The 27,892-nt window shown below is 45.7% G+C and overlaps 1 protein-coding gene across 4 annotated transcripts in view; it reads right to left on the bottom strand.

The window, feature by feature from the left end:
- PAPPA (pappalysin 1) overlaps positions 1-27,892 on the bottom strand; it is a gene marked incomplete at its 5' end in the record, with an annotated part of 543,378 nt that overhangs the window by 169,237 nt on the left and 346,249 nt on the right. For all 4 annotated transcript variants that reach the window (XM_079927208.1, XM_079927210.1, XM_079927209.1 and 1 more), the window contains 4 exons: positions 1,729-2,227; positions 10,009-10,130; positions 16,957-17,149; positions 25,928-26,221. In XM_079927208.1, coding sequence (XP_079783334.1) covers positions 1,729-2,227; positions 10,009-10,130; positions 16,957-17,149; positions 25,928-26,221 — 1,108 coding nt within the window. The remainder of the gene's footprint in view (positions 1-1,728; positions 2,228-10,008; positions 10,131-16,956; positions 17,150-25,927; positions 26,222-27,892) is intronic.

Genomic DNA, 27,892 nt, shown 5'->3' with positions numbered 1-27,892 from the left:
GCTGAAAAAGAAAAGCTGGGTTTAAGCTGAGGTTTTAAGACATCTATTATTTCTTCACCTCATTGTTTTATACAGAAATGTTAAGTGGATGCATATTTATAGAACTTTACCATTCTAGACAAGTGAGGAGATGAAAGAGACAGGGTTATAGAATATTTTCAAGGCAAGACGATCTTTTAAGCACATTCTCAAACACAAACCAAGTGCTCCCCCTGAGTTCTTAAACAGGTGTTCTCCATCTCTGAGTCAATGAATGGGTAAGGGTTTGCTTGCGATGTGCACGTTAATTGCCAGCATTGTAACAGGAAGTGCTGGTAAAGTGTTTGAAAGTGGTTCTGTCTTTTAAAAAGATTAAAAGTTTCCTCCAGAACTTGGTTTCTATTAATAATATTTGGCTTAGCAAATATTTTCAAGTAGACAGAGCAGAGATTGTGTCTTGTATCATCTTAGAACCAAAGAAAGTGCCACAAAAGGCCCATAGAAACCATTGACGTCAACATTTTCATCACACGGAAGAGGAAATCAAAGCTCAAAGAGATGGACTGATTTATCTAACATTAGTACGTGGACTGGCTGGGGCTAGACACAAGGTGTCTGACTCTTGAGCTCCTGTTCTTTTCAATACTCAAAGTGTTCCCCACCCATGTCACTTGTACATAGAAGAGGTTCAACCAATGTTTGGTGGTTGACTTCATAGACTCTTGGTACCCAAATTAGGTGTAGCTAAGGCTCCCTCATTTGTTAGATTAAAGCAGAAATTGGAATCACGTCTTTAATTGAACAGCGGTTAAGTGCACTGGCTTAGGAGTCAGGATGAATTCCAATCCTGATCTCACCACTTCCTAAGTATGTGATCTTGGACAAGTGACTTCCTATCTCTAAGCTACAGTTTCCTTCTTTGTAAAATGAGAAGGAGACTAGGGCTGTGGTTGTGGGGAGGATGAAGTAAGTAAAAGATGCAAAGACCTTAGCCCATTGTCTGGCATATGGGAAAAGCGCTAATGCCTTCAAAGTAAGGCAGCCCCTCTCATAAAACATAAATCCTCAGGATATCTGAGGAAGAGGTGATAGAGAGGTGGGCTGAGAAAGGAACATTAAGGACAAACAATATCTCACATCAAAGCAATGAGTACCCGAAAAGAATCATGGAGACCTAGAGCTGCAAAGGCTCCTAAGGATCTAATGGGTAAGACCCTCTCTTCCACACTGGAAAACAAGGACTGTTACTGGTTATGTTCACCTTCCAGCAATATTCTTATGCAAACATCCAGCAACACGCCCAATTCCCAGCCAACCTGCTATAACTTCACCCCCTTCTCACCCACTGGAAAAGCAATCACAATGCATGAATACTCTTCAATTTAATATAAGAGGGAAATCATTAGCAAACTCCGGTTCTTGTACTCATTAGCCATACACGACTTTCTCATTGCTACTCTCATCCAGCCTCCTTCACTTTACTGTTGGGAAGACTACGCTGCAGAGAGGTCAGAGAGGCTTAGAGTTACATGTTAGGGCCGCCAGCAAGATTCAGGACTCCTGGTTCTTTGTCCACTGTTCTTCCCACCATATCAGCTCTGCCTTGTTAAGACAATTCTACAGCCAACACCAGGTTACAAATCCCTAGAAGTGAGTCTGGCTGTGATGAAGCTCCTTCCAGTGCAGGCCTCTCTGACCCTCCTTACATCCCTCTACAGCCCACCCACTCGATCCAGAGAGTGCACTTACATGTCTGTGAATCTTCTATTGAAGTGTAGGGTGGAGGCCACGTCCACCTGGAGAGGAGGATCCCGGACCACCTTGTACTGCAAGGGCTTACACTCCAGGCAGAGTGGGGTGTCTGCAACAGAGGTCAACATGGCCGCATCTATCTCCAAGTGCTCATCCAACGTGTAGATCTGGATGCCAAACACCTTCTCGCTCACATCCCGGAGTTTGATGGTCAGTGGGACATCACAGAAGACGTTCTGAGGGCCCAGGGAGATGTTCTTCCCACTGACAGTCAATAGTTTGATGTCATTGACAGCCCCACTGGAGTCCCAGTCAGTGGAGACAAAGGTCACCCAGATGGTCAAAGACTCAGGGACCAAGGGGTAGTGGAATTCCAGTTCAAGGTAGCAGCCTTGTGGCTCAGGGCAGGCTGGAGGGACTGTGTGTGGGTTGACAGCTGAATTTGGGCTCCAGGTGCGGACACTGGACTTACAGGGTTGTTCAACATCTGGATGACCTGTGGACAAGAGATGAGGGGATGAGTTCGTCCTCAGAGTTTCCTGCGGACCTCTGGTGACACTGGCCTGACCAGAACTCACAGAGAGGGTAAAAAGAGAGGGAAGATCCTCAGTGTCTTGGTGAATGTGCTGTGCGCACAGCACCCAGCTCATCCCCACACCTGCGATGCAGATCTGGACGAATCACCAGACATCTGGTCAAAACTACATTCAGATAAGTGTCTTATGATTGTGTCGGTGCCCAAACCGCCCCGCCTCATTTATTCCTTGTGGGCTTTTCTGCCTCAGATGGAAAGAAGGAAGGAACGCACATTTGCTGAACATTCACTGTGTCCTCTGAACCTGTTTAATTCTTGCAAGGACTCATTTCTGAGATGAGCAACTAAGGCTCAGAAGTGTGGAGTGAACTAACCAGAGTCTCACAGCGTGAAGTGTAACAGTCAGCATTAGAGCTTAGTTCTGTCTCGTCCTGAAGTTCCTCGTTGTCCTCCAGACTGAATGGAAGAGCCACAAAAATGAACTAGCATCCCTGTGGCACTGCCTTTGGTACCACCTGGTTGGAATGACAGAAGGGCCAGAAACCTCCAGTGAAGAGGAGGTAAGTAACGATAGCTTCTGCCCCTTGGGCTGAGTATTCTGGGAGGAAACTGTCTAGAACCATGAATGACAGAGCTGGAAGACAGCCCTGGAGCCATCTTATCTCTTTTCCTCCCCTTCTCCACATGAGGTTATTCCATACCACTGAGCTTCTCTGAGCTCTGTCCAGTCTGACTCAGGAAGGGGAGGGATGGTTAGGAGGGGGGGAGAAGGAAGGAGAGATTCTTCTACTCTTTCCCCAGAGAGACGATGCCTCATCCCCACTGATCTCAGCCTGCAGCGACTTCTGAATTTTTCTCTGCTGAGATCATTAGTCCTAGACCCTCAGAGAGCTCTCCTTTGCACTGCTGAGAAAAGTAATCAGGACTCAATGCAGTGATTGGCTCTAATTTATTTAAGGGTGTCTAGCAAGAGATACACATCAGCTGGTGAGGGTAGGATGAAGGATCTCAGGTCGTCCTATCGGCCACATTCTTTAGCATCAGTGGTTGATGGGGGGTGGAGATGCTGGACATTTCTAAAGCAAAAGGGAAAAAAATCAATCTTTGTCCGAAAAGGTTTTGATAATGTTACAGCGTAACAGGAATCACCACAGTATGAAAACTAGAAAGCCATTTTGGGTGGAAAAGCCATTCCAGTGAAAGCTTTAAATGCCTCCAATCTCCTTGCCTCTGCCCAGCCAAGGGAGAAGAGAGAAGATGTCCAGCGGAGATGGAAAAGAGAAGAGAAAAAGAGATGGGAGCAAGCGGGCTGGGGGGTTGGAGAACGAGGAAAATTCAAAAGACTTTTTAGATATAACACATCAGAACAAGAAGAGATGGATGTAACTACAAGATTCCCTCCACCTTTCCTTGGCCAGGTTCATTTATTACTTGCAGCAAATGCTGGATAGAAGAGACCGGTTGTTTAAGTCAAAGGCACAAACAAGACTCCCTACCTAGGCTGAAGCCTTTCTTCTTATCGATTCTCCAACCCAAAGAGTTCCTGATTCTTTTGACTCTGTGGGTTGTTGGTACTCCTGTATCACTTATTCATTCAAAAAGCTTTATTGAGGGCAGCGTTTTAATACATACAGAGCACATTCCCTAGCCATTAATTTATTTATCTGATTCTTACCAAAATCCTGTAAGATAGTTGTCATTATTGTCTCTGTTTGGTAGCTCTGTTTCACTCAATACCATATTCAGTCTTTAATACAGGGCCTGGCACATAAATAGTGAACACAGTGGACATTCAATAAATATTTGATAAGTGAAGACTCTTCTATCTTGTTCAAATATGGAGCTACAAAAGGAAGTGAAGGCTCCACGGAGTATTAGAGCCTGCTGTGCCACGGCAGGTGCCAGGTGAACACCCCCCCGCCCTCCACCATGGGCTCTCCTGGAACTGGCAAGTAATGGAGCCATCTTCCTCCCTTCCTCGGAGAAAATGACTGTCAGTGGTGAGAGCCACAGGAGAGCAAAGATGACAAATCTGTCTGGCTCACGCTTTCATCCCTGGTTCACTGTTAATCAACAGAGGGACCAAGTGCTTTCCAAAGGACAAGAAAGTGAGCTTGGTCACTATGCTCAAGTAAGTAAACAGGACTAGAAATATTTGCAAAGTGTGTGCTTGTCTGGTTATCAGAGACCAACTTTTAGATGTACAAAAGAGCCTCAAGGGGCACTGAGTCCAAGCCATCAGAAAAGCAGCAATCCTTTAATAATACCAGTCTTCATGCACTGGCCACGCTCTGTGTGCTGGGCACTGTGCCAGGCACGCTACATGCCTCAGCTCTTTTCATCCTGGCCATAAGTCTATGACGTTGGTCTTATGAAACTCATTTTACGGAAGAAGAAACAGAGCCTGAGATGGTTAAGTAATTCCTTGGTGGGGAGTAGGATACTATGTGATACTGTTGGTCCAGGGATCATGCCAAGCTTTGAAGGAATGAAAGATGGGTTAAAATATCAACTATACAGTTTCTCACAGTATCACCTACTCTAATGATGCTTACCCGACAGGGGTGCTATAATACTCAAATGGGATGAGATATTTAACAGAGGAACATATTCACAAGTACATTGGCTCTGTTTTGAAACATAGGGAAGAATTAACAAGGGAAAGCTTGGGAAAAGGAGGTATTCCAAGCAAAGAGAACAGTTGAGAGAGAATGTGAAATAAGATGACTGTGGTTTTGAGTGCAACGGGAAAGCAGTAAGTGGTGGTAAGGCTGGCATGCTAGGCTGAACCCAGATTATGAAGGGTCTTGTACATCACTTTAAGGAAACTGAACTTTATGCTGAGAGAGCTTGGGAGCTACTGAAGAATTTGAAGCAAGCAAATGAAAGCTGTCTTTCAGAAAAACCAATGTTTGGAGTCACAGATACTCTCCATCCATCCATCCAGGGAATAATTGTTGACTGTCTGGTCTGTGTCCAGTGTTAGGCTATAGTCACTGGAAAAACAGGTTTTGCAGACATGGTCTCTGCCCTCATGGAGCTTCTAGTCCAGTGAAGACAGTTAAGAAACTGCTGTACTAATTCAGATAATACACAACTGCTGCTTGTACAAAGGGAACATCAGGGATGAGGACAAATCAGTGTCCCTATGGAAGAAAAATGGATGCAGCTGGGAAACGAATTGGATGTGTGGTGATAAATCTGGGAGAAGGGTTGAGAAAAGTAAAGGGAAGGGAAGGGGAGGGGGAGGGGAGGGGAGGGGGAGGGAGGGGAGGGGAGGGGGAGGGGAGGAGAGGGGAGGGGAGGAGAGGGGAGGGAGGGGAGGGGAGGGAGGGGAGGGGAGGGAGGGGAGGGGAGGGGAGGGGAGGGGAGGGGAGGCGAGGGGAGGGGAGGAGAGGAAGGGATGAGGGAAGAAAGGAAGGGGGAAGGAAGAAAAGTACAAAGGAACTGTTACTTCATTACCAATACACATCTTTTTGTATATATGCTGACAAAATGAAGAGTTACATGTTCATATAAGCTGTCCACTAGAGATGAGGCCATATGTGACGTGAAATATATTTATACATACCTATGCTGATTTAAATTTACATTTATGATGATCTATACAGACATCTATTTCATATCTTTGTGTATATACACTGCAGCTGTTGACACAAATATAACAACTTGGTGTCAGGTTTTTTCTAGATGAACCCTTTAGCACACTGAAATATTCTGGGCAGAAAAATGGGGAAAATATTCACACAAGTAAGAATGACAACAGCCAGTGCCATGTGTTAAATCTCTCATGGAAAGCCCGGGAGTTGCAATGCACTATAGGCTTGCATAAGAGATCTTCACTGAAATTTGAGTCGATCAGATCTAGCTATCTAATTCCTGAGCTACAAGCGTATCATGGTATTGAATACCTCAGAAAATATTCATCTATGAAATATAGTTTTTGCTCAAGAGAAGGGAAAATAGGTTTCTTCTTGGTACAACCATGTTCTGTGGCCAAAGGCAAGAATCTCTGTGATTGTATTTACCTGAAGTTCATGAAATGGAGTTAATGGAACATACTGAATGTGCAGTAAATATCTGTTAAATGAAGAATTTTCTATCCTGTTAATATGGAGTTAAAATATCACAGCTGGAAAGGACGTTTGTTCTACGGATAATAAAATATCACAGCTGGAAAGGCCGTTTGTTCTACGGATAAGATGCTATCTTCAGAGAAGCAAAGTGACTCACTCAAGGGCACAGAGCACACTGATGGCCAGACTCAGACCAAAATCCCATCCTCGTCAGCCCCCCCCCCACACCCATGCTCTTTCCCCAACCCCAGAGATACTCTGGCATCGCTCACAGACTGGGGAGTTTTATGTTAGTTTGGGAAGTCCAAAAACTTAAACACGCAAAGATAAATAGGATGAAAATGAGTTGAGAAATAAATTGCAGAGTTTGGCTCACGGAAAAGTTTATTTCTTTAAGAATATTAAAAGGGTCTGAGCCAAATGGATCACACAGCCTGTAATAGGATGCTCTAAAAAAAGAACAGAGCCTCTTCCTGGCCTGCCTGTACTCAATTTGCATATCCTGAAGGAAAACCCGGGGCTGCTGGGTTTCCTTGGAGGCCTCGGTCAGCTCAGGGTACAGGGGGCGCTCAGCACTTCAGTGGGACTCCACTCCGCATATCATGCTTGAAGAGGGTGAGGGGTGAACCAGGAACAGACCTAACCAATTGACAGTTTGGCTGGATGGAGGTGTGGGGAGATACCAGGAAATTATTTCTTTCGTTCAAGTGGTAGAACAAACCAAGATGATTTTAGCCAGAAAAGTCTCAGGGTAGAGTCTTGCTACTTCTTCCTCCCAAATCTCTCTCAATTCCATTGATTCTTCTCCAGTATCACCGCCACTGACCTCATCCAGGCCACCGCCATCCGTCTGCTGGATTCCTGATACAGCCACGGGGATGCGCCCTTTCCCCCATCCACTCCTCCCCCGATCTCTTCGCCACAGAGCAGCCCAGACGATCTTTCTAACAAGCACACCTCACCATATTCCAGGCACCTGCCAAGGCACGTGGCATCTCCTCACTGCCCTCAGAATAATCCAAACCCAGCCTTATCCGGACATTACACATATCACCCCAGTCCAACCTCTCCCTCACCCACACCTTCCTTTTCATACTCCAGACCCATTTAAGTTCTTACCCCATTATTGAAGAACTTTCGTTTATGTACGTTATATCTATCAGACGTTACCACATTGTGGACTAAAACTGAGAAACTTTAAAACACAAGGACACATAAGTATGTGTCCCATTAGCTGTCAGAGCAGTAAAACATCGCATGCCATGCAGCTGCTGGGAAGCTCCACTGTACACTCAGGAAAGGATGAGCGTGAAAAAGGTCAACAGTGGCATAGCATTATTATGAAAATACCTTTGGACTTTGAGGACACACTACAAAGTCTTAGGAACCCCATAAGCCTCCAGATCACACTGAGAAAACCAGTGCTCTAAACATATCCAACTCCTCTCACATTCTTTTTTTTTTTTTTTTTTTTTTGCGGTACGCGGGCCTCTCACTGTCGTGGCCCCTCCCGTTACGGAGCACAGGCTCCGGATGCGCAGACGGCTCACGGGCTCAGCCGCTCCGCGGCACGTGGGATCTTCCCGGACCGGGGCACAAACCCGTGTCCCCTGCATCGGCAGGCGGACTCTCAACCACTGCGCCACCAGGGAAGCCCCTCTCACATTCTTAAATGTGCCTTGTTCACTGGTGTGTTAACATTTCCTGGGTGGCATGAGTCTCAATTTGGGGCGAGGTCCCCTACGCAGCACAAGCCTCATCACACCCGATGGTGATTGCCCACGTACTCATCTGACTCCCCTATTAGACAGTCAGCTCTGCCCAGTCCATGTGCCCAGCACAGTCCCTATGGTGGGCAGAGATGAGATGGGTTCATTCCTTGCATGGAAGAGACCCATACCGTCTTCTGTGAGAACCCAAGGTGGGTTCAGTTTGGGTGAAAAAGTTACCACTGCAGATTTTAGGAAGAACTTTCTAACAGATGGAGCTAGAACGGGAAGGCCAAGGAAATACACGAGCTGGTGCTGGGAGAGCCTCGGTGAGGGAGGGCACAAAGGGGATTCCTGCCCGGGGTGGGACCTGGGGCTGGATGACCCCAGGTGTCCCTTCCACGGCTGACAGCCTGTGATTCTGTGAGGTTGAGCTAAGGGTTTCTCCCAGGCATCCCTCTGGCTTTACATTCCGGATGAATTTGTTTAGAGTTCCCCAGTTCCCCAGTTCGACTCTCATTTTTATTTTAAGCTATTTTAGAAGATAACAGAGCACAGCGCTGTCATTTTTCTCCCTCACTTTTCTCTCTGATCCCTCTCCCTTGCTTTATTCTATCTCTGGCTTTTTCTTTTTCAACCTTCTTTCTAAAAATATAAAGGGAGACGGGGGAGTTCTCACTGAACCTCAGTGAGGAGTCAGATTCTGCTCCCTCTGGTGGACTGGGGTCCCCACCCAAAGACAGCTGGCAGGAGCTGACCTGCATAGCAGAATGAAGGACAGAGAGGGGGCTTCTAAGTGGAAGTCTCTGAAGGCAACAGAGGGCGAGACGGAGGACTGAGGGGTCTCTGCCAGCCTGGCTTCAGGGACTAGACCTGTGCCCCAAAGAAAGAGACGCTGCAGGAGGAAACGGAATAGGCAATTTTCCATGAGATTCTCTAAGTTGCAAGCTCTCTTCCTTCAGGGCCAAGCGACAGTGCAACAAAGCATTGGGTAAAAGGCAGTTTCTTAATTTCTCTAGAAACTGAGGGGCAGTGAGCTGTACTGTGAGGTAGCACAGAGATTGTTGGCTCCTGGGGAGGCCTGGGAGACAACCCTGTGCGGGGAAGGTCTGGTCATGGGTGGAGCCGCAACCGTGGCAGTCATGAGGTGCTTCCTTCTAGTGCCTTGCGGATAAATGGATCCTGAAAAGGAGGTTTCATGGAAGGAAACCGAGAGGAAGAGTTGTGACACATGTAAGAAGGCCCTGGGTACCCCAGAAGTAACTGTAGAAGAATCAAAGGCTAGTGATGTGTATTGATTCTAACGTGACCTTGTGTATTTATGCCCTCACAGGCTGTCAGGGTCTGGGGCATATATAAACATACACATACTGTGTCTTATCAGGTGTGTGGCCTTGGGCACTTACTTAATACCTCAGGGAATTTGTTTCTTCATATGTAAAGTGGCATGACATGCTTAGGTCAGTGCAGATGCTCAAAAGACTTGTGTTGAACAAATGCATGAATACTGGCCTTGATGTAGGGTTTTGAAAGGGTACAAACTCCTACTGATATAATGAATAAATTCTGGAGTTCTAATATACAGCATGGTGACTATAGTTAACAATACTGTATTGAAAATTGCTTAGAGAGGAAATCTTAAATGTTCTCACTTAAAAAAAAACAGAAATATGAGGTGACAGATATGTTAACTAACCTTACCGTGGTGACTTTGAAATACATACATGTATCAAATCATCACATTGCACTCCTTAAACTTACATAGTGTTATATGTCAATCATACCTCAATAAAGCTAAGAAAAAAAAAAAGACAAAAAAAAATACTGGCCTTGTAGGGCGATCTTCAGATCAAATGAGATAGTACATGAAAAAGACCATTAAAATCATAAAACTCCAACTATATCGAAAGTGTTCTTTGCACACCCAACCAGCAAAAGAGCTTCCAGGCTGGCTTACCTTCTGCTTCCCGAGGACTCCAGTGTCCTGATGGGCCACAGGGCATCGGGGAGGAGGCGTTGAAGGCATACTGCACCAGGATTCTCCCTTCCAGGCAAAGGTCACATGCTGATCCCAATTCTCTAGGAGGCCAAGGAAAGAAGGGAAATGCACCGACTTAGGAACAGTTGAATGAGTCCCTGGCTTGACTAAGCCGAAGGCAGAGGTTAAACCAATCTATGTTCTCCAATCTTCCAAGAGCTTCCAGAATATGACCCTGAGTGGCATTCTTCCCCACTGCCCACGAGGGCCTTGTTTGGGCCTAAGTGGCTTCTGTTCTGGTGGGGGATACACTTTAATTCTAAGCAGCCCAGAATCAACAGAATCAACTTACTACCTGCACTAATCTTCATTTAATCAATCATTTAAAGTTCCCTTGAAGATTTGATGTGTGGTTGTGAGAAAATCTTTTGCCCCATTGGACCTCAAATTTTATTCTTTTAACAATATCTGTCAGGTACCTACCATATGCAGGAACCATCCAGTATCCTAGGTATTAAATAGGAAGAAGGCGTGGTTCAGTTCCTTCACCTGAAAATGAGTGGGCTGAACTAGATGATGCCTAAAGAATCTTCTAGCCCTGACATTCTGGGGCTGGATGAGTCACTCTTTGATTTTACAGTCAAAAACAGTTTCCTAACCATGCCATCGAATTCATTTTAGCAGCTTTCCAAGGGGCAAGCCAGTGCCTCAATGGGACCAGCCCAGCCCTAGAAGCAGAATGTTACGGTGGCTTTCCCTATCATCTAGTGTCTTATGTGTCTGGATTCAATCTCCCTTTAGCCACAACAGCCTCTGGGATCCTACTTGTTCTCCAGACTTGGCTCCTGTTTAGGAGACAGTTGCTGGGAAGGGAGGGGGATAAGCCCTCTCCTCAGGTACGAGGGTGAGTGAGCCCAAAACTCTGTGAATCTGAGCAACTCCTACAGAGGGACTGGAAAGGGAAAATGTCAAGAAATGTCAGAGCCCAACCCATTATTTCTCAAAATGCAATGGTCCTTCCAATACCTCTTTCCTAGAAGAATCACTAGACTTTGGCTACCTGAAACATACAGTGGAGGAACCTTATCTCAAGCCTTAGGGCTTCTGCTTCATAGGGAACCTCCGTAGCCCCTGGGCTCATGTGCTTATCAACATCACAGTCTGCTGGTGGTCCTTATTCCTCCTCCACCCAGCTGCCAGGGAGCTCAACCCCAAACCTAAATCTGAACACTTCATGTCCCTGCTTACCTACTTACATGGTGGTCAACATACGTAGTTTAATGTATGTATGTATGGATGGATAAATACCAGTCATTCCAATATGTTGCTAAGACCCATGATGAACCTAGTCTAGACCCTCAAACTGCAGATTCTGCATCCTCAGCCTTATCACTGTAAATATGAAACCATACATAGGTAGAAATGTTATAAGCACACTAATATTCAGTGATAGGAGAATGATTAAATGGCCTAAGGTTAATCTGCTCAGTGCAATGGTAAGCAGTTTTTATAAAAAATACTTATAAAGATTACTAAATTTTATGGAAAAATGCATTAGCTATCATGTTAAGTGAAAGAGTCATATTCAAAACTGTATCTATAGCAGCATCTCAATGCTGTTCTAATAATCTTTTTTTTTTTTTTTTTTGTGGTACGCGGGCCTCTCACTGTTGTGGCCTCTCCCATTGCGGAGCACAGGCTCCGGACGCGCAGGCTCAGCGGCCATGGCTCACGGGCCCAGCCGCTCCGCGGCATGTGGGATCTTCCCGGACCGGGGCACGAACCCGTGTCCCCTGCATCGGCAGGCGGACTCTCAACCACTGCGCCACCAGGGAAGCCCTGTTCTAATAATCTTAATGCAACAAAATATTATCAGCAGTAATTTCTAGGTGGTAGAACACAGGATGACTCCTCCCTCCCTCCTCTTATTCCTTCTGGTTGTCTGAACTTTCTATATATTTGCAGTATGTATAAGGGACTCCTGGACTAGCAGTAATGATGATTATACAAATATGCCTGCAGGCAGGGGATAAGGAGAGCAGAGAGAGGTGCTCAGCACCACTCTGGTTCCATTACAATGAGCACAATCCATGCATAGCAACTCAGAGTCACAGGACTGGCTTTATGACGACAGTGAGATTACAAACATCCTTGTATGGAATCAGGAGTCACGCCGACCTTTATGGTAATTGAGCCTTTCTACTTCTTTAGATGCTCTGTTTTAGATGATACACATATAGTCACCTGCGCTTCACTGAGTTCTTGACACAGTGTGGGTTCCCCATAAACACTCTGATGAGTGAATAAGCCATCATCCACCTGACAATAAAGGTGCCTAATTTACACAGAGCTCTACCAAGTGCATTCCCTCATGTTCGATCACCGGTTCATGTGTTCATTCAATATTTCATCTATTCATTCAGTGGATGCTCATTGAACAGCCGCTGGTTGTTAGCACTGTACAACTACCAGACATTAACCATCCAAGGGTGAGTACATTTGGTGTGGTACCTGCCCTCGTAAGAGCTTTCCATCCAGCAGAGGCAACGGTCCCTAAACAAACAGATCAATAGATATAAGAGTACAGATTCAGCATTTCTAGAAGGAAAGCTGATAGATGATGTAGGAGAGAATAATGGGGTGGAGCGTGCTGGGCTTATTTAGACTGGCATAATCATAGAAGATGTTAGTCAAGGTATGGTGAAGAATGACACAGAGTGGGAGTAAAGCATTCCAGGTTCAGTCTAAAGGTATGTAAAGGACCTAAGCAAGAAAGAAGGGCTTGGTCCATAAGGGGCCTTAAAGAAACCTGAGTGGCAAGAGTCACAGACGAAGGAAAGAGCAGTAAGAGAGGCAAGGGCCAGATCATGGGGGGTGCCGTAGACTACGTGTTGGATTACACATAGAAGTAATGGGAAACCACTGGAGGGTTGCAACACACGGGTGACGTGACCTAATTCGCATTCTAAAATGATCAGTCTGAATGGTGAATGAAGAATAAGCTGGGCACAAGTAAAAGCAAAGTCAGTAACTAAACAGCAAAGGTGGGTGATCCTGAGTATGGTGGGTGATGTTCCCATTTTATAGTTAAGGAAACTGAGAAGCATGAGTACAAAGTAACCAAAATCATAGCTCAGAAAGTCACAGAGTCAAAATGGGCTTTACCAAAATCAGGCAATATCCTACACACATTCAGGGAGTGTACAGTATGTGTTTCTAATCTTTGGCATTTCTTTGATTTCAGTGGGCACCTGTATCTACACAGACAGACAGACAGACACACACACACACACACACACACACACACACACTGAAATCAGAGAAATACAGGATGCTAACACAGGAAGAGATCATCTTTCTTACCCAGGTTCCATGAGAATCGAAGTTTAAAGCTCCAAGCCTGTGCTGTCTGATACAGCAGCCCCTAATCACATGTGGCTGTTTAAATGTAAATGAATTAAATAAATGTAGAATTCACTTCAGTTCCTCATTTAAACTTGTCACATTTCAACTGCTCCACAGCCACAGTTGACTAATGGCCACCATACTGGACACTGCAGAATGTTCTATTGAACAGTGCTTCTCTAAGGCATCCACTGTACATAATGAATTAACCTCTCTCCTATGCATCTACAATGGTACTAGTTATGTACCATCCTTAGGAGAACTGAGAAAACAGTTACTCAAAAGTCATTTTCTGTGTTCTGAGATTTGGAAAAGGAACCTTGGTTGAGCAAGGCTAGATCCCCTTGAGCTTATAGACCAGAAAAGTGAGGCTGAAGAGGAAGAAGAAATGGATGAGGTTGCAAAGCCTTCAGACCCAGGTCTCTTGGTCCCCAGTCCAGCATTCTTTCCAATACACCACAGCCCATTGTTCAGAAAAATGCAACCATCTAGTCAACACATGTTTGCAAGACAGATAAAAATAAAGGAGTTAAAAAAGCCAAGGGTGGCCTTGAATTATTTATTCAGTTGCCCATGTGTGAGGACACAGGCTGTGGGAGGATCTGAATATGTTTTTTTAAGGAAAACCCTTGTATTCTCTTAGACCACAGATGTGAGGAACAGCAGGAGGACATGAGGATGGCCAGGGGCGAGAGGTTGGCATTGATGAATGTAGTGGAAAACACCAGAGACTTTTCAGGGAAAGAGAACTTTTCAAGTAGCTCAACAGCTCTGGAAAACTGTACAAGAAGGGAGCTTGTATTTCCTGAACACAGAGCGTGTGTGCTAGGCATAGCGCAGAGGTCATCTTGTGGAATTCGCCACAAAAGCCAGGGGAAGTGAGCCTGGTTAGCACCTTTTATGGAACAAGATGCAGAGGGCCAGAGAGGATCAGAGAAGGGAGATGACTTGCCCAAGGTCCCATAGGCTGGGAGTGGTGAAGCTGAGACTGGAACACAGACAACTTGACATCAAAGCTCGCGCACTTTGTACTAAGCCGATTTCCACCAGTAGGAACTCGGTGTGTGTGGGAGGGTGACAGTTCCATTCCTTTACAACAATTTATTGAACTTATTGACCTACTTCCTTTAGCCATAGACTATGGTCTACATAGCTGTTAACCCTAATTAGACATGTTTCTAAAATGTCAGTTTTAATTTAACGTATGATAACTCCGTTGTGAAATCGTAGACTGAACAGAATAGCTATTGTATGAGCCTCAAGTACCAACTGACTATAGGTTATTAAAAACATATTGATTGAAGCTGAGGGCACTATGTAATAGAGACATATCTCATTACACAACAATTAGCCCTCCAATAGGTTCCCAACAATCAGATGGTATTTATTTAATGGACAAAAACTGCTTTATGAAATACAAATTGAATACATACACAGGAAGCTTCATTTACAAAACTTCCATTTTCAAGTGGAATCGAGGCCAAGCCTTGACCAAAAGTCTGATACTCCTCATTGCCACAGAAAAAATAAATAAATCTATGGGCTGCTGGAAAGCCTGCTCTGAAGTGTCACATGAGGTTTCCCAACCCCAGCTCTAAGCTCCCAGTGAGGATGGCTGGGGAAGAGGAAGGGGGGTTTCTACAGAGGGCCTAGGGAGTGCACTTCCTTTCCCCGTGATCACATCCATCCAGCTGTCAAATGAAGGCTCTAGATTCAGGGACTGATAGTAGTGTGGAAAACTGGAGCCCGAATTTAACGTGATGCCATGATCTAATATATTTTTTACATACACACATGCACACGCACACACACACGTATACACCCATATTTGTGAGAGCTCCTTGCCACATTTTGTGGCCTTTTTTGAGGGGAGGGGTAACACCTCCTTCATAATTCAAAGTTTGGAAAGACTTAATGAAAGAACATGAGAGCCTCGGATAAGACACTGCAAAATGTGACTCGAAGCCCAGCTCCCACCACCTGCTATGGGCTTTTGGTCAAAGCTCTCCACCTCTTTGTGCACCAGTCCCTACCTCATCTGGCAAATGTAGAAGTTGATTCCCCTGTTATAGAATTACTGGAAAGATGAAATGAGACTGTATAGAAAGCATTTAGTACAGAATCCAGTGCAGAGTAAGCACTTGATAAACGGTGACAACCACGACCATAGAGTAATAATTAATCATCAGCTGGTTATTATTTCCACCAGCATCAGTGTTGTATCATCATTACTGGATAAAACATCCCAAAGAAGGGCTGGAAGGGGGGCAATCTACTAATCTACCCTAAATTATAGCCAAGTTCCAACCAAAATAGAGGTCAACATCGCAGTACGTTTCATGACCCTTTAAAATCCCCTAAAGCTTGAGCTCCTCAGGGAGTCCCGATGCTGAAAGGCAGCACAAGAAACCGTTTGATTCAGGTTTCCACCTTCGGGTCATGAAGGCATCATTAGACCCACTTTTCAGCTGACAATAAGACTCAGGGAGGGAAAGTGACTTGCCCAAGGCCATACCACTAGTGAGTGGCAGACAGGAGCTGAACTGAGGTATCTTGTGCCTCAGTTTATCATCCTCTGATCTTCTAAAAATTCTACCTTCAGTTCTATAAAACAACACTAGGCACAGGCACAGATTCTAATTATACAAAAATATATGTGGGACTTCCCTGGTGGCACAGTGGTTAAGAATCCACCTGCCAATGCAGGGGACATGGGTTCGATCCCTGGTCCGGGAAGATCCCACATGCTGCAGAGCAACTAAGTCTATGTGCCACAACGACTGAGTCTGCGCTCCAGAGCCCGCGAGACACAACTACCGAGCCCGCGTGCCACAACTACTGAAGCCCATGCGCCTAGAGCCCATGCTCCACAAGAGAAGCCACTGCAATGAGAAGCCCACACATCGCAATGAACAGTAGCCCCTGTTCGCCGCAATTAGGGAAAGCCCACGCAGCACTGAAGACCCAACGCAGCCAAAAAAAAAAAAAAAAAATCAGTGTTGAGCCCTGCTCAGCTTAATGCTGATTCAAGAGAAAGCTAAAAGCCTTAAAAAAAAATTATATATTAAATAAATTTATATATATATATGTATATATATGCCTGTGTATTCATGTATAATGTACCCTTCATATACTATACGTATAGGAAGGTGTTAGCCCGTTAACCAGAGGCAACTTCAACTCCCGAGCTCACGGAGATGAGACCAGTACCTCCATCGCAGAGGAAGTTCTGGCGACAGAGGTTTCCATGTTTTTAATGATAAAATGAAGCTAAATATTCACCACTTAAAATATGCATCATTACTCATTAATTTCTGTTAGCAATCATGTATCCCCTGACCCCCAAATCTACATCGTGCCTCTATGGACCGGTCATTGTGCTAGTCGTGCCGGGCACTCGTTAAACAAGATCGAGAACAAAAAACACACCGAAATCCCTCTCCGAGGCTGCTTCCCTTCCAAGTTTCCCTCTTCTTGGCAGGAGAGACAGAGGGGCATCAACACTTCACAGGCCACACTCACCTTTCAAAGAAGTGGCCGTCGATGGGCGGGAACCACTCCAGCATCACAGAGTCGGTCGTGTGGCCCACGATCTGGGGTGCAAGGGCGACAGGCGCCGGCTTCCTGGAGGGCTGCCAGCTCTGGTACACCAGGTCCAGGTAACAGTGCATTCTGGCGACTTGATTGGGCGTGAAGGAGTCAGTGCAGTCGTCATCTGCAAGCGGGCAGAGGGAGAGATAAGAACCTCACTGCACGGGCGGGCAGGCAAGAGAATGATGATGTCTCCCAGTGGACCGAGAGCCAGCACCCCAGCCCTTGCCAGCTCGGAGTCGGCCTCTTCCAGTGCTCAAGAGTTAATGGTCTGTGAACAAATTAGTGCAGTCATCACTTCTGGAGACAGGTGAGAGGGAACAGGAGGAAGGGGAGGGAGGATAGAACTGAAAAGGCACGTCTGAGCCTGGAGAGGGAGGTCACGGATAAGGACAAGGGCAAGACAAGCTGCTTTCCACGGGGCCAAATCCCCTGGTCAGTAAGTCACACATTCCCTTATCCGCTCCCTCCCCACCAATCATTCAGCCTCTCTCACTCATCCACTCATTTTCTGGTGTATTCACTCATTCACCCACTCACTTCTTCTTTTATGCACTCACTCGTTCCTTCACTCATGCCTTCGCATTCATTCATCCACTCATTCATTAATTGTGCTGTTTCCTGATGCAGTGACACTGGCCTTCAAACAAGCTTTCTGAGCATCGATTCCATAGCCTCTGCTGTAAGCTGAGGGCCAAGGAAATGTAAAACATTCCTGCCCTCAAGGAGCTACCTGCCTCGTTATAGAGTGAAGGTCAGTTCGCTGTGTGGGTCAAGGTGGTTATAAGGCTGTTCAGGTCTGTGACACTGACTACTGACGAAGAGGAGTCGGCATGTTGAGGAAGGCGGAGGAACCGGAGAGGTTTCTGGATGTGGAACTGGAGGGCAACCAGGTTGCACAGCTAAGACTGAGAAAGAAAGGGGAGGCATGGCGGGAGGGGGAGTTCAGGCCTGCAGAGCCGATGTGTACTACGCAGCAAGCACGGGCCAGGAGTCAGGCAGACGCAGAAGCGGTCCAGGCTGAGTGTCCACGGCGGGAATACAAGGACAATGACGCCTCCTGCACAGTGCTATCACCGGGAAATTCCCAGGCATGGGGCACTGTGCTTTGGACACATATAACCCTCCCACTAGTTTTGGAGTAAATGCTGTGATTTCTGCATTGTACAGAGGAGGAAATTGAGGCTGAGAGAGGTCTACCTGCTTTTTAAAGAGCACAGAGCTAGGGGCAGATCTGAGATTCGAACCCAGGCAGTCTGGACTCCAAGGCCACGTTTCTAATCCATATGAGAACTTCTTTCTGAGGGTACATGAGACCTTGTCTGGGGAAAGCATCCTGCAGGTGCTTGATAAACAGGAGTGGAGCCTGAGTCTGAGGGGGGCTGGAATACAATCTCTTAATGTCTTTAGATCTAACGACCTTCAATTCTAGTCTCTCTTTTCTAGGATGCGGAATGAAGGCCACGACCCGAGACTTATCCACACCCGCCCCCAACCCCCCACCCCAAGGAAGAAGCTGGACTCCCATCTCTCCCTCCAACAGCTTTATTCAGCTGCCCCAGGGGCAGAGCAAGGCGCTGTTTTGGCTTGGTTTCCAAAAACACCACTTCCCAGAGGTGTCCGCCTGGTCAGGGTTTCTGCAGCTGGGCCCCAGACGGAGGAGCACGGAGATCGCCAGATCTTAAAACAAACCCGCCACTGGGAGTCCCGCAGCATAAACTCACTTCCCCTTATCAAACAAACAGAAAATAACTTTGGGCAGGTGCTGGGCAGTTGGACATGACCTTGAGAATCCAGCTTTGAGAAGGGATGGGGTACAAGGAGGTTACACACAGAAGCTGCCTCCGATCCCCTTAGCAATTTTTGACAGTCTCCTTTCCAGCACCCTGGGGAAGTCTTTCATACATTGGGTGTCCTTTGGAAAACACTGTAAAAGAGTGGCTAGTTACACAAATCACTCTCAAGCCCAGATACCCCCATGTAAATCCTTGGATACCAAACGTTCTATGGGTCCCCACTGCCTGGAGAATAGAGTCCAAATGCACTTGATGGTCTAAGCAGCGTTAGATCATTAGGTGCATTTTCCTTTGTTACTATGAACTTTGCACTTCATCCTGAAAGCTTTGGAAAAGCCACTCGATAGGCTACAGGCAGGAGAAGGACATGATGGCTAAGGAAGTAGGGGTTCTGTAGTTAGATTCATGCATGAGGAACCTGGAGTCAGGAATCTGGAGTCAAATGATTTTATGCCCTCAGTGCTTCGGTTTGCTCATCTGTAAAGTGGAGATGATGATGATAACAAGAGTGCTTATGTCAGAACACTGCTGAGGGTTATGAAAAGTGCAACATCAAGAGGTATGACCAATGCTCAATGAACGCTCACTGCCTCGGGACCGGGAATAGTGCCTGTGTGTGTGTGCGCACGCATATGCGCTAAGGTGGGTGAGTGCTGGAAAACCAGGAACAGGAAAAAATAACAGAACGTAAAATAGTCATTCTCTTTGATCTCACAACATCCCATTTAGGAATTCAACAGATCGATACTCATGAACAAACACGAGGGAAAACATATGTACAAGGATGTCTTCTGAAGCACCATTTACATAGTAAAAATATTAGAAATAACACATCCCTCTGTCAACAGGGGGATGACTCTGTACCTGGAGGCACACGCACAGAAGAGAATTCTAGTCAGTCATTTCCAAAACAAGGAAGTAACTTTAAAACTCAGGTCCCTTGTGTGTGAACTGGGGACACTTAAATCAACCCCACTACTTAGAGCTGTGGTGTGGACTCCACGAGCTGGAACGTATAAAGCATTTATCAAGATGAATGAAGAAGAAAAACTTCAATGTTTTTCCTCTCTACCTTCTGATTTGTTTGCTTTTCTTCCCCCAAAGAAGCATATTTTCCTTTTCTAACTTAAACATTAGCCGTTTCCATGTCTGTCAATAAAAAGTTTGAAAAATGGACAGGTGATAGAACCTGGTAGGAGAACAGAACTGTACCTGAACTTTAAAGCTTTAGTCGGAAAATGTCCCTCCCAGGGTAGATCGCTTAGAGGCTGAACTGCTACCAGAATCTTGGGTGAGGTACGGGTTTCTGTTTATCATAAAGGCTCTGCCTCCATTAGCTAACGTCTCGGGTCAGCCCCTCTTAGCTTTCTGCCATCACAGGCTTTCCCTCCTGATATCCGTGGCCACTTGATCCTTGTGTCTAGGACCAGCCAACCCATCTTGTTCTTCTGTCCCCACGTTGTCCCCAAGCAGAAAGGACTTTGGGGGGATTTCAGTATTCTGGGGGCCTGCACCAGTCCCCATGCTCTTGAAGTTGTGCCCTGAGTTTTCTAATCAAACTCTGCTCTCAAGAACAATTTCCATCCATAACTGGAAGGGCACAGAGCATGGAGGTTCAGGGCCTCCGCTCCCCGTGGAGTCTTGGGCACAATGCTGATCCCTGACAGCCTCATTTCTACCCGCTGTAAAATAAGGAATCGTGATGCTAACTGCTTCCTACAGCTGATGAAAGCATTTAACAAGCTAACCCATTTCTAGTGCGTGAATAACTGAGTTGCCCTTTGTAAAAGTCTCTGCCGTTTTGTTGTTTTAAAAATAATGATAATGATAATGACAGCAACAGCAATAAGTGATTATATTCACTGTAGAGCATTTGGAATGTGCTTAGAATATTGCAAAGAAACAAACGCTACTGTAAACATTACCTAGAGATAATACAATTAATATCTAGTATACACATATATGTATGTGTAGATGGATGTGAATATCTACAGTGGATTTCTGTAATTCTTATCACAAACATCATATATATAATTGTGATGATATATGATATATATTCCAGGTCTTACACTATACATTAGGCTCTGGGCTGTTTTCACGCTAAACTGAACAAATAATCCTACTAATTGTCACTTATCGAGCACGAGTTATAGTACCAAGGACAGATCTAAAGCCTTCACCTGTACAATCTCACCTACTGTCATGCAAGGTAAGGGTGATTAACCTCCCTGGTATCCATGAAGTAACAGGCCCAGAGAGAAGTAACTGGCCTGAGGTCAAAGGCTAGCACACAGAGGATTCAAGTTGGTCCCCACACTCCGCACTTCACACTCTGAACCACTAGGTTACTCTGCTCTGTGGCCCTCAGCCATCTGCTATGCATCCTCAGTGATCACAGAACGTTCTATCATATAGGTACCTTGTGATTTACTTCAGCAACCCATTCTCTTTGGACTTGTAGGAAGCTTCTGTCTTTTCACACGTATAAAAGCACTTCTTTTCTATGCTTGGCAGACAGTAAATGTCTAATTAATATTTGGAGAATAAACATTGCTCAGAACGTTTTTAGGACTAAACCTTTAAACACATCAACTGATTTATTTCCTTAGGATATACTTCTTAGAGGTGGGACTTCTGGGTCAAAACGTATGTGCATATTAAAAGAGACACACAGAACAACGGAGACAAGACACTTGCTCCCAAAGGGCGGGGAAGGCCTGGTTTCCACACTCTTGAGGAGGCAGGGTCTGGAGGGTCCTCTTGGTTGGCTCCCTATGGCCTATTACCTTCAGGAAGTAAAATCTGAGCTGCTGCCCTTCTATCTGCCTGGGGATTATCTAACAGCTCAACGTGACCGCACTCACCCGGTGCTCGACCTGGCTTGCCCCATCACCTGCCTGGTGTCTGCTTAATCTGAGCAGTTGGGACTCTCTTAAACTTCCCCAGTATCAGAAAGGGAGCCAAATAATTCTTGCTTAAATGCAGGCTCTGCAATAGAAGGCATGCCTTGTTTTTTCTGTGTGACCCTGGGAAAGTGACTTAAACTCCCTAAGCCACACTTTCTACATCTGTAAAATGGGTGCAATAGTAATTGCATTTACTCCATTGGGTTATTTTGAGGATTCAATGAGACAAGCCTAAGAAGTGTTTCCCACAGCGTCTGGCATGCCACAGGTACTCAGTAATCTCTGTAGACCTGTCACCAGGCACGTTCAATTAATTAAAATTACTTAGGACTAACAATTCAGTTCCTCAGTCTCACTGGCCGTGCTTCAAGGGTTCAACAGCCACACGCGGCTAACGGCTACCATACAGGGCAGCGCAGACACAGAACACATACAGCTCTGCAGCAAGTTGGAGGACCCAGGAAGGAAGGAACTCGGAGCAGCTGAGCCGGCAAGGTCTCCACCCTCTTGCCTTGACTGCAAACCCCCTGTGCATTGCTCTCCCCAGCCCTGAGAACCCGATCCTGGTCTGCATTTTGAATTTCATCCAGCTGCTTTTGTCACCTCATCTATCAGAGATCCTAAGGAAAACAAACATTTCAAAGTTCGTGGTTGCCTTGAATATGCTTTTGCGGGTGTAAGTTTGTTATCGTAGCTCAGTGAATTAGTTCTGCTGTTAATGGGTCACTGAGCTGAGGGGTTCCTTTAAAAAAACAACATTAAATCAATCACCCTTTAGATCTGTACAAAGGGGAACAAAAAAAGATTTAGTTTATGGGGGTCTGGTAGCTAGTGGCAGCTCCTGACCCCTAAGAGGCCGGCAAACTTCCAAACTCATGTTATTGTTTATTTTCCATGTGCATTGAGCTGGCCAAGGAAAGGTGCTATAGAAATGGAACGAAAGCAGGGCCCTGTGAGAGGACAGGGCACCGGATGTGAGATGCAGGCTTGGCTGGGAATGGGAGCCCAGCGGGAATCTGCTTTTGAGGAAATACCCAGTACTCGGGTCTTTTTTAGAGACGCAAACCTAAGGACCGTTTACGGTGCCAAGGGTAGGCACTGACTCTTCAAGAGACCTCAGGTGTGAACTGTAGGAACCTTAAACTGGAGAGGCCCCCAGAGGTCATCAGCCCAAATGGGAAACCAGGAAGACCCACGGGCAATCATCGAATTCATTGGGTTTCAGGAGGGAAATCCTCTCTTCAAATGCAATCTGAGGCAAAACTCCAACAGAAACGGAAAACTGTGGGAAGGGGGCTCCCCTGGTTCAAGCAGAGATGGAGGCCTAGAGGCACACAGTCGCTCAGGGCAGCCCCCCGAGGCGTATCTGTGGGACAGAGCTCGAAAGCCACCCAAAGTGCTCAATATCCCACTCAGCCTTCAGCTAGGTCTCATTTGAAGAGAGGCATGAGAGTAAACGAGAGAAAAAAATACTTGGAGTCACCAAAATATACAAGCAGCTCATGCAGCTCAATATCAGAAAAACAAACAACCCAATCCAATAATGGGCAGAAGACCTAAATAGACATTTCTCCAAAGAAGACATACAGATTGCCAACAAACACATGAAAGGATGCTCAACATCACTAATCATTAGAGAAATGCAAATCAAAACTACAATGAGGTATCACCTCATACTGGTGGTCAGAATGGCCATCATCAAAAAATCTACAAACATATATACAATGGAATATTACTCAGCCAGAAAAAGGAACGAAACTGGGTCATTTGTTGAGACGTGGATGGATCTAGAGACTCATACAGAGTGAAGTAAGTCAGAAAGAGAAAAACAAATATTGTATATTAACGCGTATATGTGGACCCTAGAAAAATGTACAGATGAACCGGTTTGCAGGGCAGAAACTGAGACACAGATGTAGAGAACAAACGTATGGCCACCAAGGGGGGAAAGCAGTAGGGGTGGGGGTGGTGGTGTGATGAATTGGGCAATTGGGATTGACACGTATACACTGATGTGCATAAAATTGATGACTAATAAGGACCTGCTGTATAAAAAATATAAATAAAGTAAAATTCAAAAATTAAAAAAAAATCAACAAACAATAAACGCTGGAGAGGGTATGGAGAAAAGGGAACCTTCCTGCACTGTTGGTGGGAATGTAAATTGATACAGCCACTATGGAGAACAGTATGGAGGTTCCTTAAAAAACTAAAAATAGAACTACCATACAATGCAGCAATCCCACTACTGGGCATATACCCTGAGAAAACCATAATTCAAAAAGAGTCATGTACCACAGTGTTCACTGAAACTCTATTTAACAATAGCCAGGACATGGAAGGAACCTAAGTGTCCATCGACAGATGAATGGTTAAAGAAGACGTGGCACATATATACAATGGAATATTACTCAGCCATAAAAAGAAACGAAACTGAGTTATTTGTAGTGAGGTGGATGGACCTAGAGTCTGTCATACAGAGTGAAGTAAGTCAGAAACAGAAAATCAAATACCGTGTGCTAACACATATATATGGAATCTTAAAAAAAAAAAAAAATGGTTCTGATGAACCTAGGGGCAGGACAGGAATAAAGACACAGACGTAGAGAATGGACTTGAGGACACGGGGAGGGGGAAGGGTAAGCTGGGACGAAGTGAGAGAATGGCATGGACATGTACACACTACCAAATGTAAAAAAGATAGCTAGTGGGAAGCAGCTGCATAGCACAGGGCGATCAGCTCAGTGCTCTGTGACCACCTAGAGGGGTGGGATAGGGAGGGTGGGAGGGAGACGCAAGAGGGAGGAGATATGGGGATATATGTATATGTACAGCTGATTCACTTTGTTATACAGCAGCAACTAACACAACAATGGAAAGCAATTATACTCCAATAAAGATGTTAAAAAAATAAAATAAAATAAAATTAGAGATTTAACTAAGCAATTCCATTGTAAAAAACAACAAAACAAAAACCTTTGAGTCAGATGTGCGACCTGGGGCCAAAGACTTCAGTCAGCCTATGGATTGTACTGTCACCTATGAAATGGTGATAGTTCCTACCTCATAGGTTTCTTGTGAGAATTAAATAAGATGGTGTATATTAAAGTCCTTTATGAACAGTAAGCTTTTTTACAAGTAGAAATATTATTATTGATAAGAATCAATTTTATATGCCTGTTATTAGAGACTGTATTCATTTTCCTCCCCTCCTGCGTTTCTCTTTCCCTTCTTCCCTCCTTCCTCCCTTTCTTCTTAACAAACATTTTTAAAGCACAAGGCCCTGTGCTAGGTACTGAGAATACAGTGATGTATTTAGGGGCAAAGCTCTGCCTTCACAGAGCTCGCTTGTTTTGGTTGGTGGAAAGGAACACTTAAGTTGAATATTATAATAGAATTGGATGCTGGGCTACCATGCGCAATTTTGCAGGTGGTGCCTTACCCAAAAGCTCTTGGTTAGGCGGCCAGTAGTGAGGGCTGTGACTGCCCTAAGGAAGGGATATCTTTTTCTGATTTGCCAAAGATGTTATAGGGGCTGGAAGTGGCCTTGATATACACTAAAAGGAAGTACAGGGCATCCTAGAATCCAAAGAATGAGTCTTTAACGCTGTTACTGATGGTATGAAAAAGGGCTTTGAAAGGATATATGCAGTTAGGAGAAAAACATAACCAACTTATGTAATAATTTCATATTTGCAAAAGCACTCTATTTTTTTCTATAATAAAACACTAAAGGAGCATGTGAGAGTTCTGTGTTTTAAAAAAAGTTTCAAAGAAATAAATAAAGTTTCAAGCACCACCAACTTAGAAAACTACAGCTGCAAAACTAGGAGGAACCTTGGAGGTCAGTTCCAAAGATTCCACTTTCTTGAGAAAAGCGGGACCCAGAGAGGGCATGTGACAGACCCCAAGGCATTAGGTGGCCCTGTGGCAGAGCTGGGCCTTCTGCGCAGGTTTCCCTACTTTCAGTCCTGGTGAGCTGCCTGAAGTATCTTTCTGAGGAGCCCTCAGATACAACATCTTCCTTGTGTCCACGAGGTGCTCACGGAAGGAATATTATCTTGATTATTTGGGATAAGGAATTGTTGGGATGAAGAAATCTCAGAAAAGGCAAGCAGCTTGCTCGAGGCTTCTCTGAGCCAGGACCAGAGGCCACGTCTGACACCCAGCCCCGTGCACCCTGCAGAGTGTGGGCCTTACCTGCATAGCTCATGAAGTTGCTGTAAGGAGTGTTGAAGAAGCTGTTAAAGCCACACGTGTCGTTCCCTGGCCCCGGGTCACCGCAGAACTTGTGCTTTGGGGCTGGGTTGGTGTCACTGCAGAGGTCTCCGGTCTCAAAGGAGGGCTCTGTCTCCATGCAGGGGTCACTGCAAGACTGGATTTCTGAGATGCCTCGGAAGATGTGATAGAGGCCCAGGCTGTGCCCGATCTCATGGATCATGGTGTGGGTGTGCCCAGGAATGCCATAGAAAGATGGATTCAAGACAATGCCACCTGCAAGGGGAAAGCCAGAGGATTAGGCAAACTGGGCGCTCTGCTTCCTGATGCAGGTATCCCCAGATCAACCAAGGGTAAATGGGGTGCTGCCCAGAGTAACCACAGGCTTCTCCACCCGATGACTCCACTGCTGAGAGCTGTTGCGACTTGCGGTGCTAATCACTGATTGAGTAGGAAGGAGTCTCAAGTCATTTTGTGCAATCCCTTCATTTTTCAGTTGAAAACACCGATGCCTAAAAAAGTGAGGCAACTTAACCAAGGGGATTTCAAACTCCTTAGACGAAGGGGCGTAATCAGAATTCAAGGACTTTGATTTCTGGGCTGGCCAGCGTTTCAGCTGCAACTTCTTAGGAAGCGTGGCATGCCCTGGTTCACAAACACTCTACAGGCATTTGCTTACATGAAGCCCTCATGGCGAGACACCTCGGTTCCGGTTCTCATTTTGCCTTCACTAACTCTGTGAAGTTGAGCAAATCGCTTGCCATCTCTGAATCCCGTTTCTGCAGCTCTGTGCCCTCTGAGAGTGAATATTCATGAAGTCCAGCACCATGGCGCGCTCACCATCATAACACTGGTCAAAACAGCCACTGTTTCTTGAGCATTCGTTATGTATCCTCAGGCTCTGTGCTCAGTGTCTAATGTGTATAATCACACTGAATCCTCTCACAACCCAGTAAGAGGGGCACTGACTCACAGAGAGGTGAAGGAACTGGCCCATGATCGAATTAGTAAATGGGGAGCTGGAATTTGAACCCAAGATCCTTGGGTTCCAGAGCCAGGGATCTTAATCTGAGTCCTACTGCTGATGCTCACCACAGGGTCCAGAAGATGGCATCTCATTAAATGTATGTTGAATATTTGCTGAATGCCGACCCAATTAAAGATGTTTTGTGAGGCCTAAGTAATCACGCGTAGGCAGCCGGCACAGCACCTGACACACAGCAGGTGCCCTACTTACTGTCTAACCACGTGCTCCTCCAGGTGTAGCTCAAGAACGAGCAGCACCGGCATCACCTGGAGGGTGACTAAAAACGCAGACTCTTAGGCCCCACCCCAGACCTACAGAAGCAGAGCGAGTACTTTAACAACAGCCCCAGAGGACCTGCCTGTGCGTTCCTCATCTACCCCACGTCTTAAAAGATGGGGCTTTGCTTCACTTGGGCAGATAGATGGACCAGATGTCAGGAAAATCAATGGATAGCATGGCTCTATGTTCATTTTTAGGCACTGGAGAAATACATACAGGCTGGCAGAGAGATATTTCAACTGGAAAATCCAAGTGTGGGGAATTTCCTGGCGGTCCAGCGGTTAAGACTCGGTGCTTTCATTGCTGGGGGCGCAGGTTCGATCCCTGTTCGGGTAACTGAGATCTCACAAGCCACGCGGGGTGGCCAAAGAAAAAAGAAGGAAATCCAAGTGTGTTTAAGGGAAGGTTAAGATGCAAGTCTGAGCAACCTGCAAGCAGTGACTGTGTGCAGAGCAGGATCTTATGAAAGAATGGAGAGGAGCCAGGGCCGTGCTGATTTGTGCTGGCAAGCCTGGAGCAGGCATGGGGGTAGTTTTATCTCGGACTGAACTGCTGGGAGGGCGAGGCTGCTCAGTCATGGGGCTCATGGAGTCTATTAATTCTGAACTGCTCAGAGCCTTCCAGCACAAAGATAAAGATGT

This window comes from Stenella coeruleoalba, assembly GCF_951394435.1.
Source record: "Stenella coeruleoalba genome assembly, chromosome: 7".
Classification (NCBI taxonomy): Eukaryota; Metazoa; Chordata; class Mammalia; order Artiodactyla; family Delphinidae; genus Stenella; species Stenella coeruleoalba.
The sequence above is the reverse complement of the archived record's forward strand: the minus strand, read 5'-3'. Positions and strand labels throughout refer to the sequence as shown.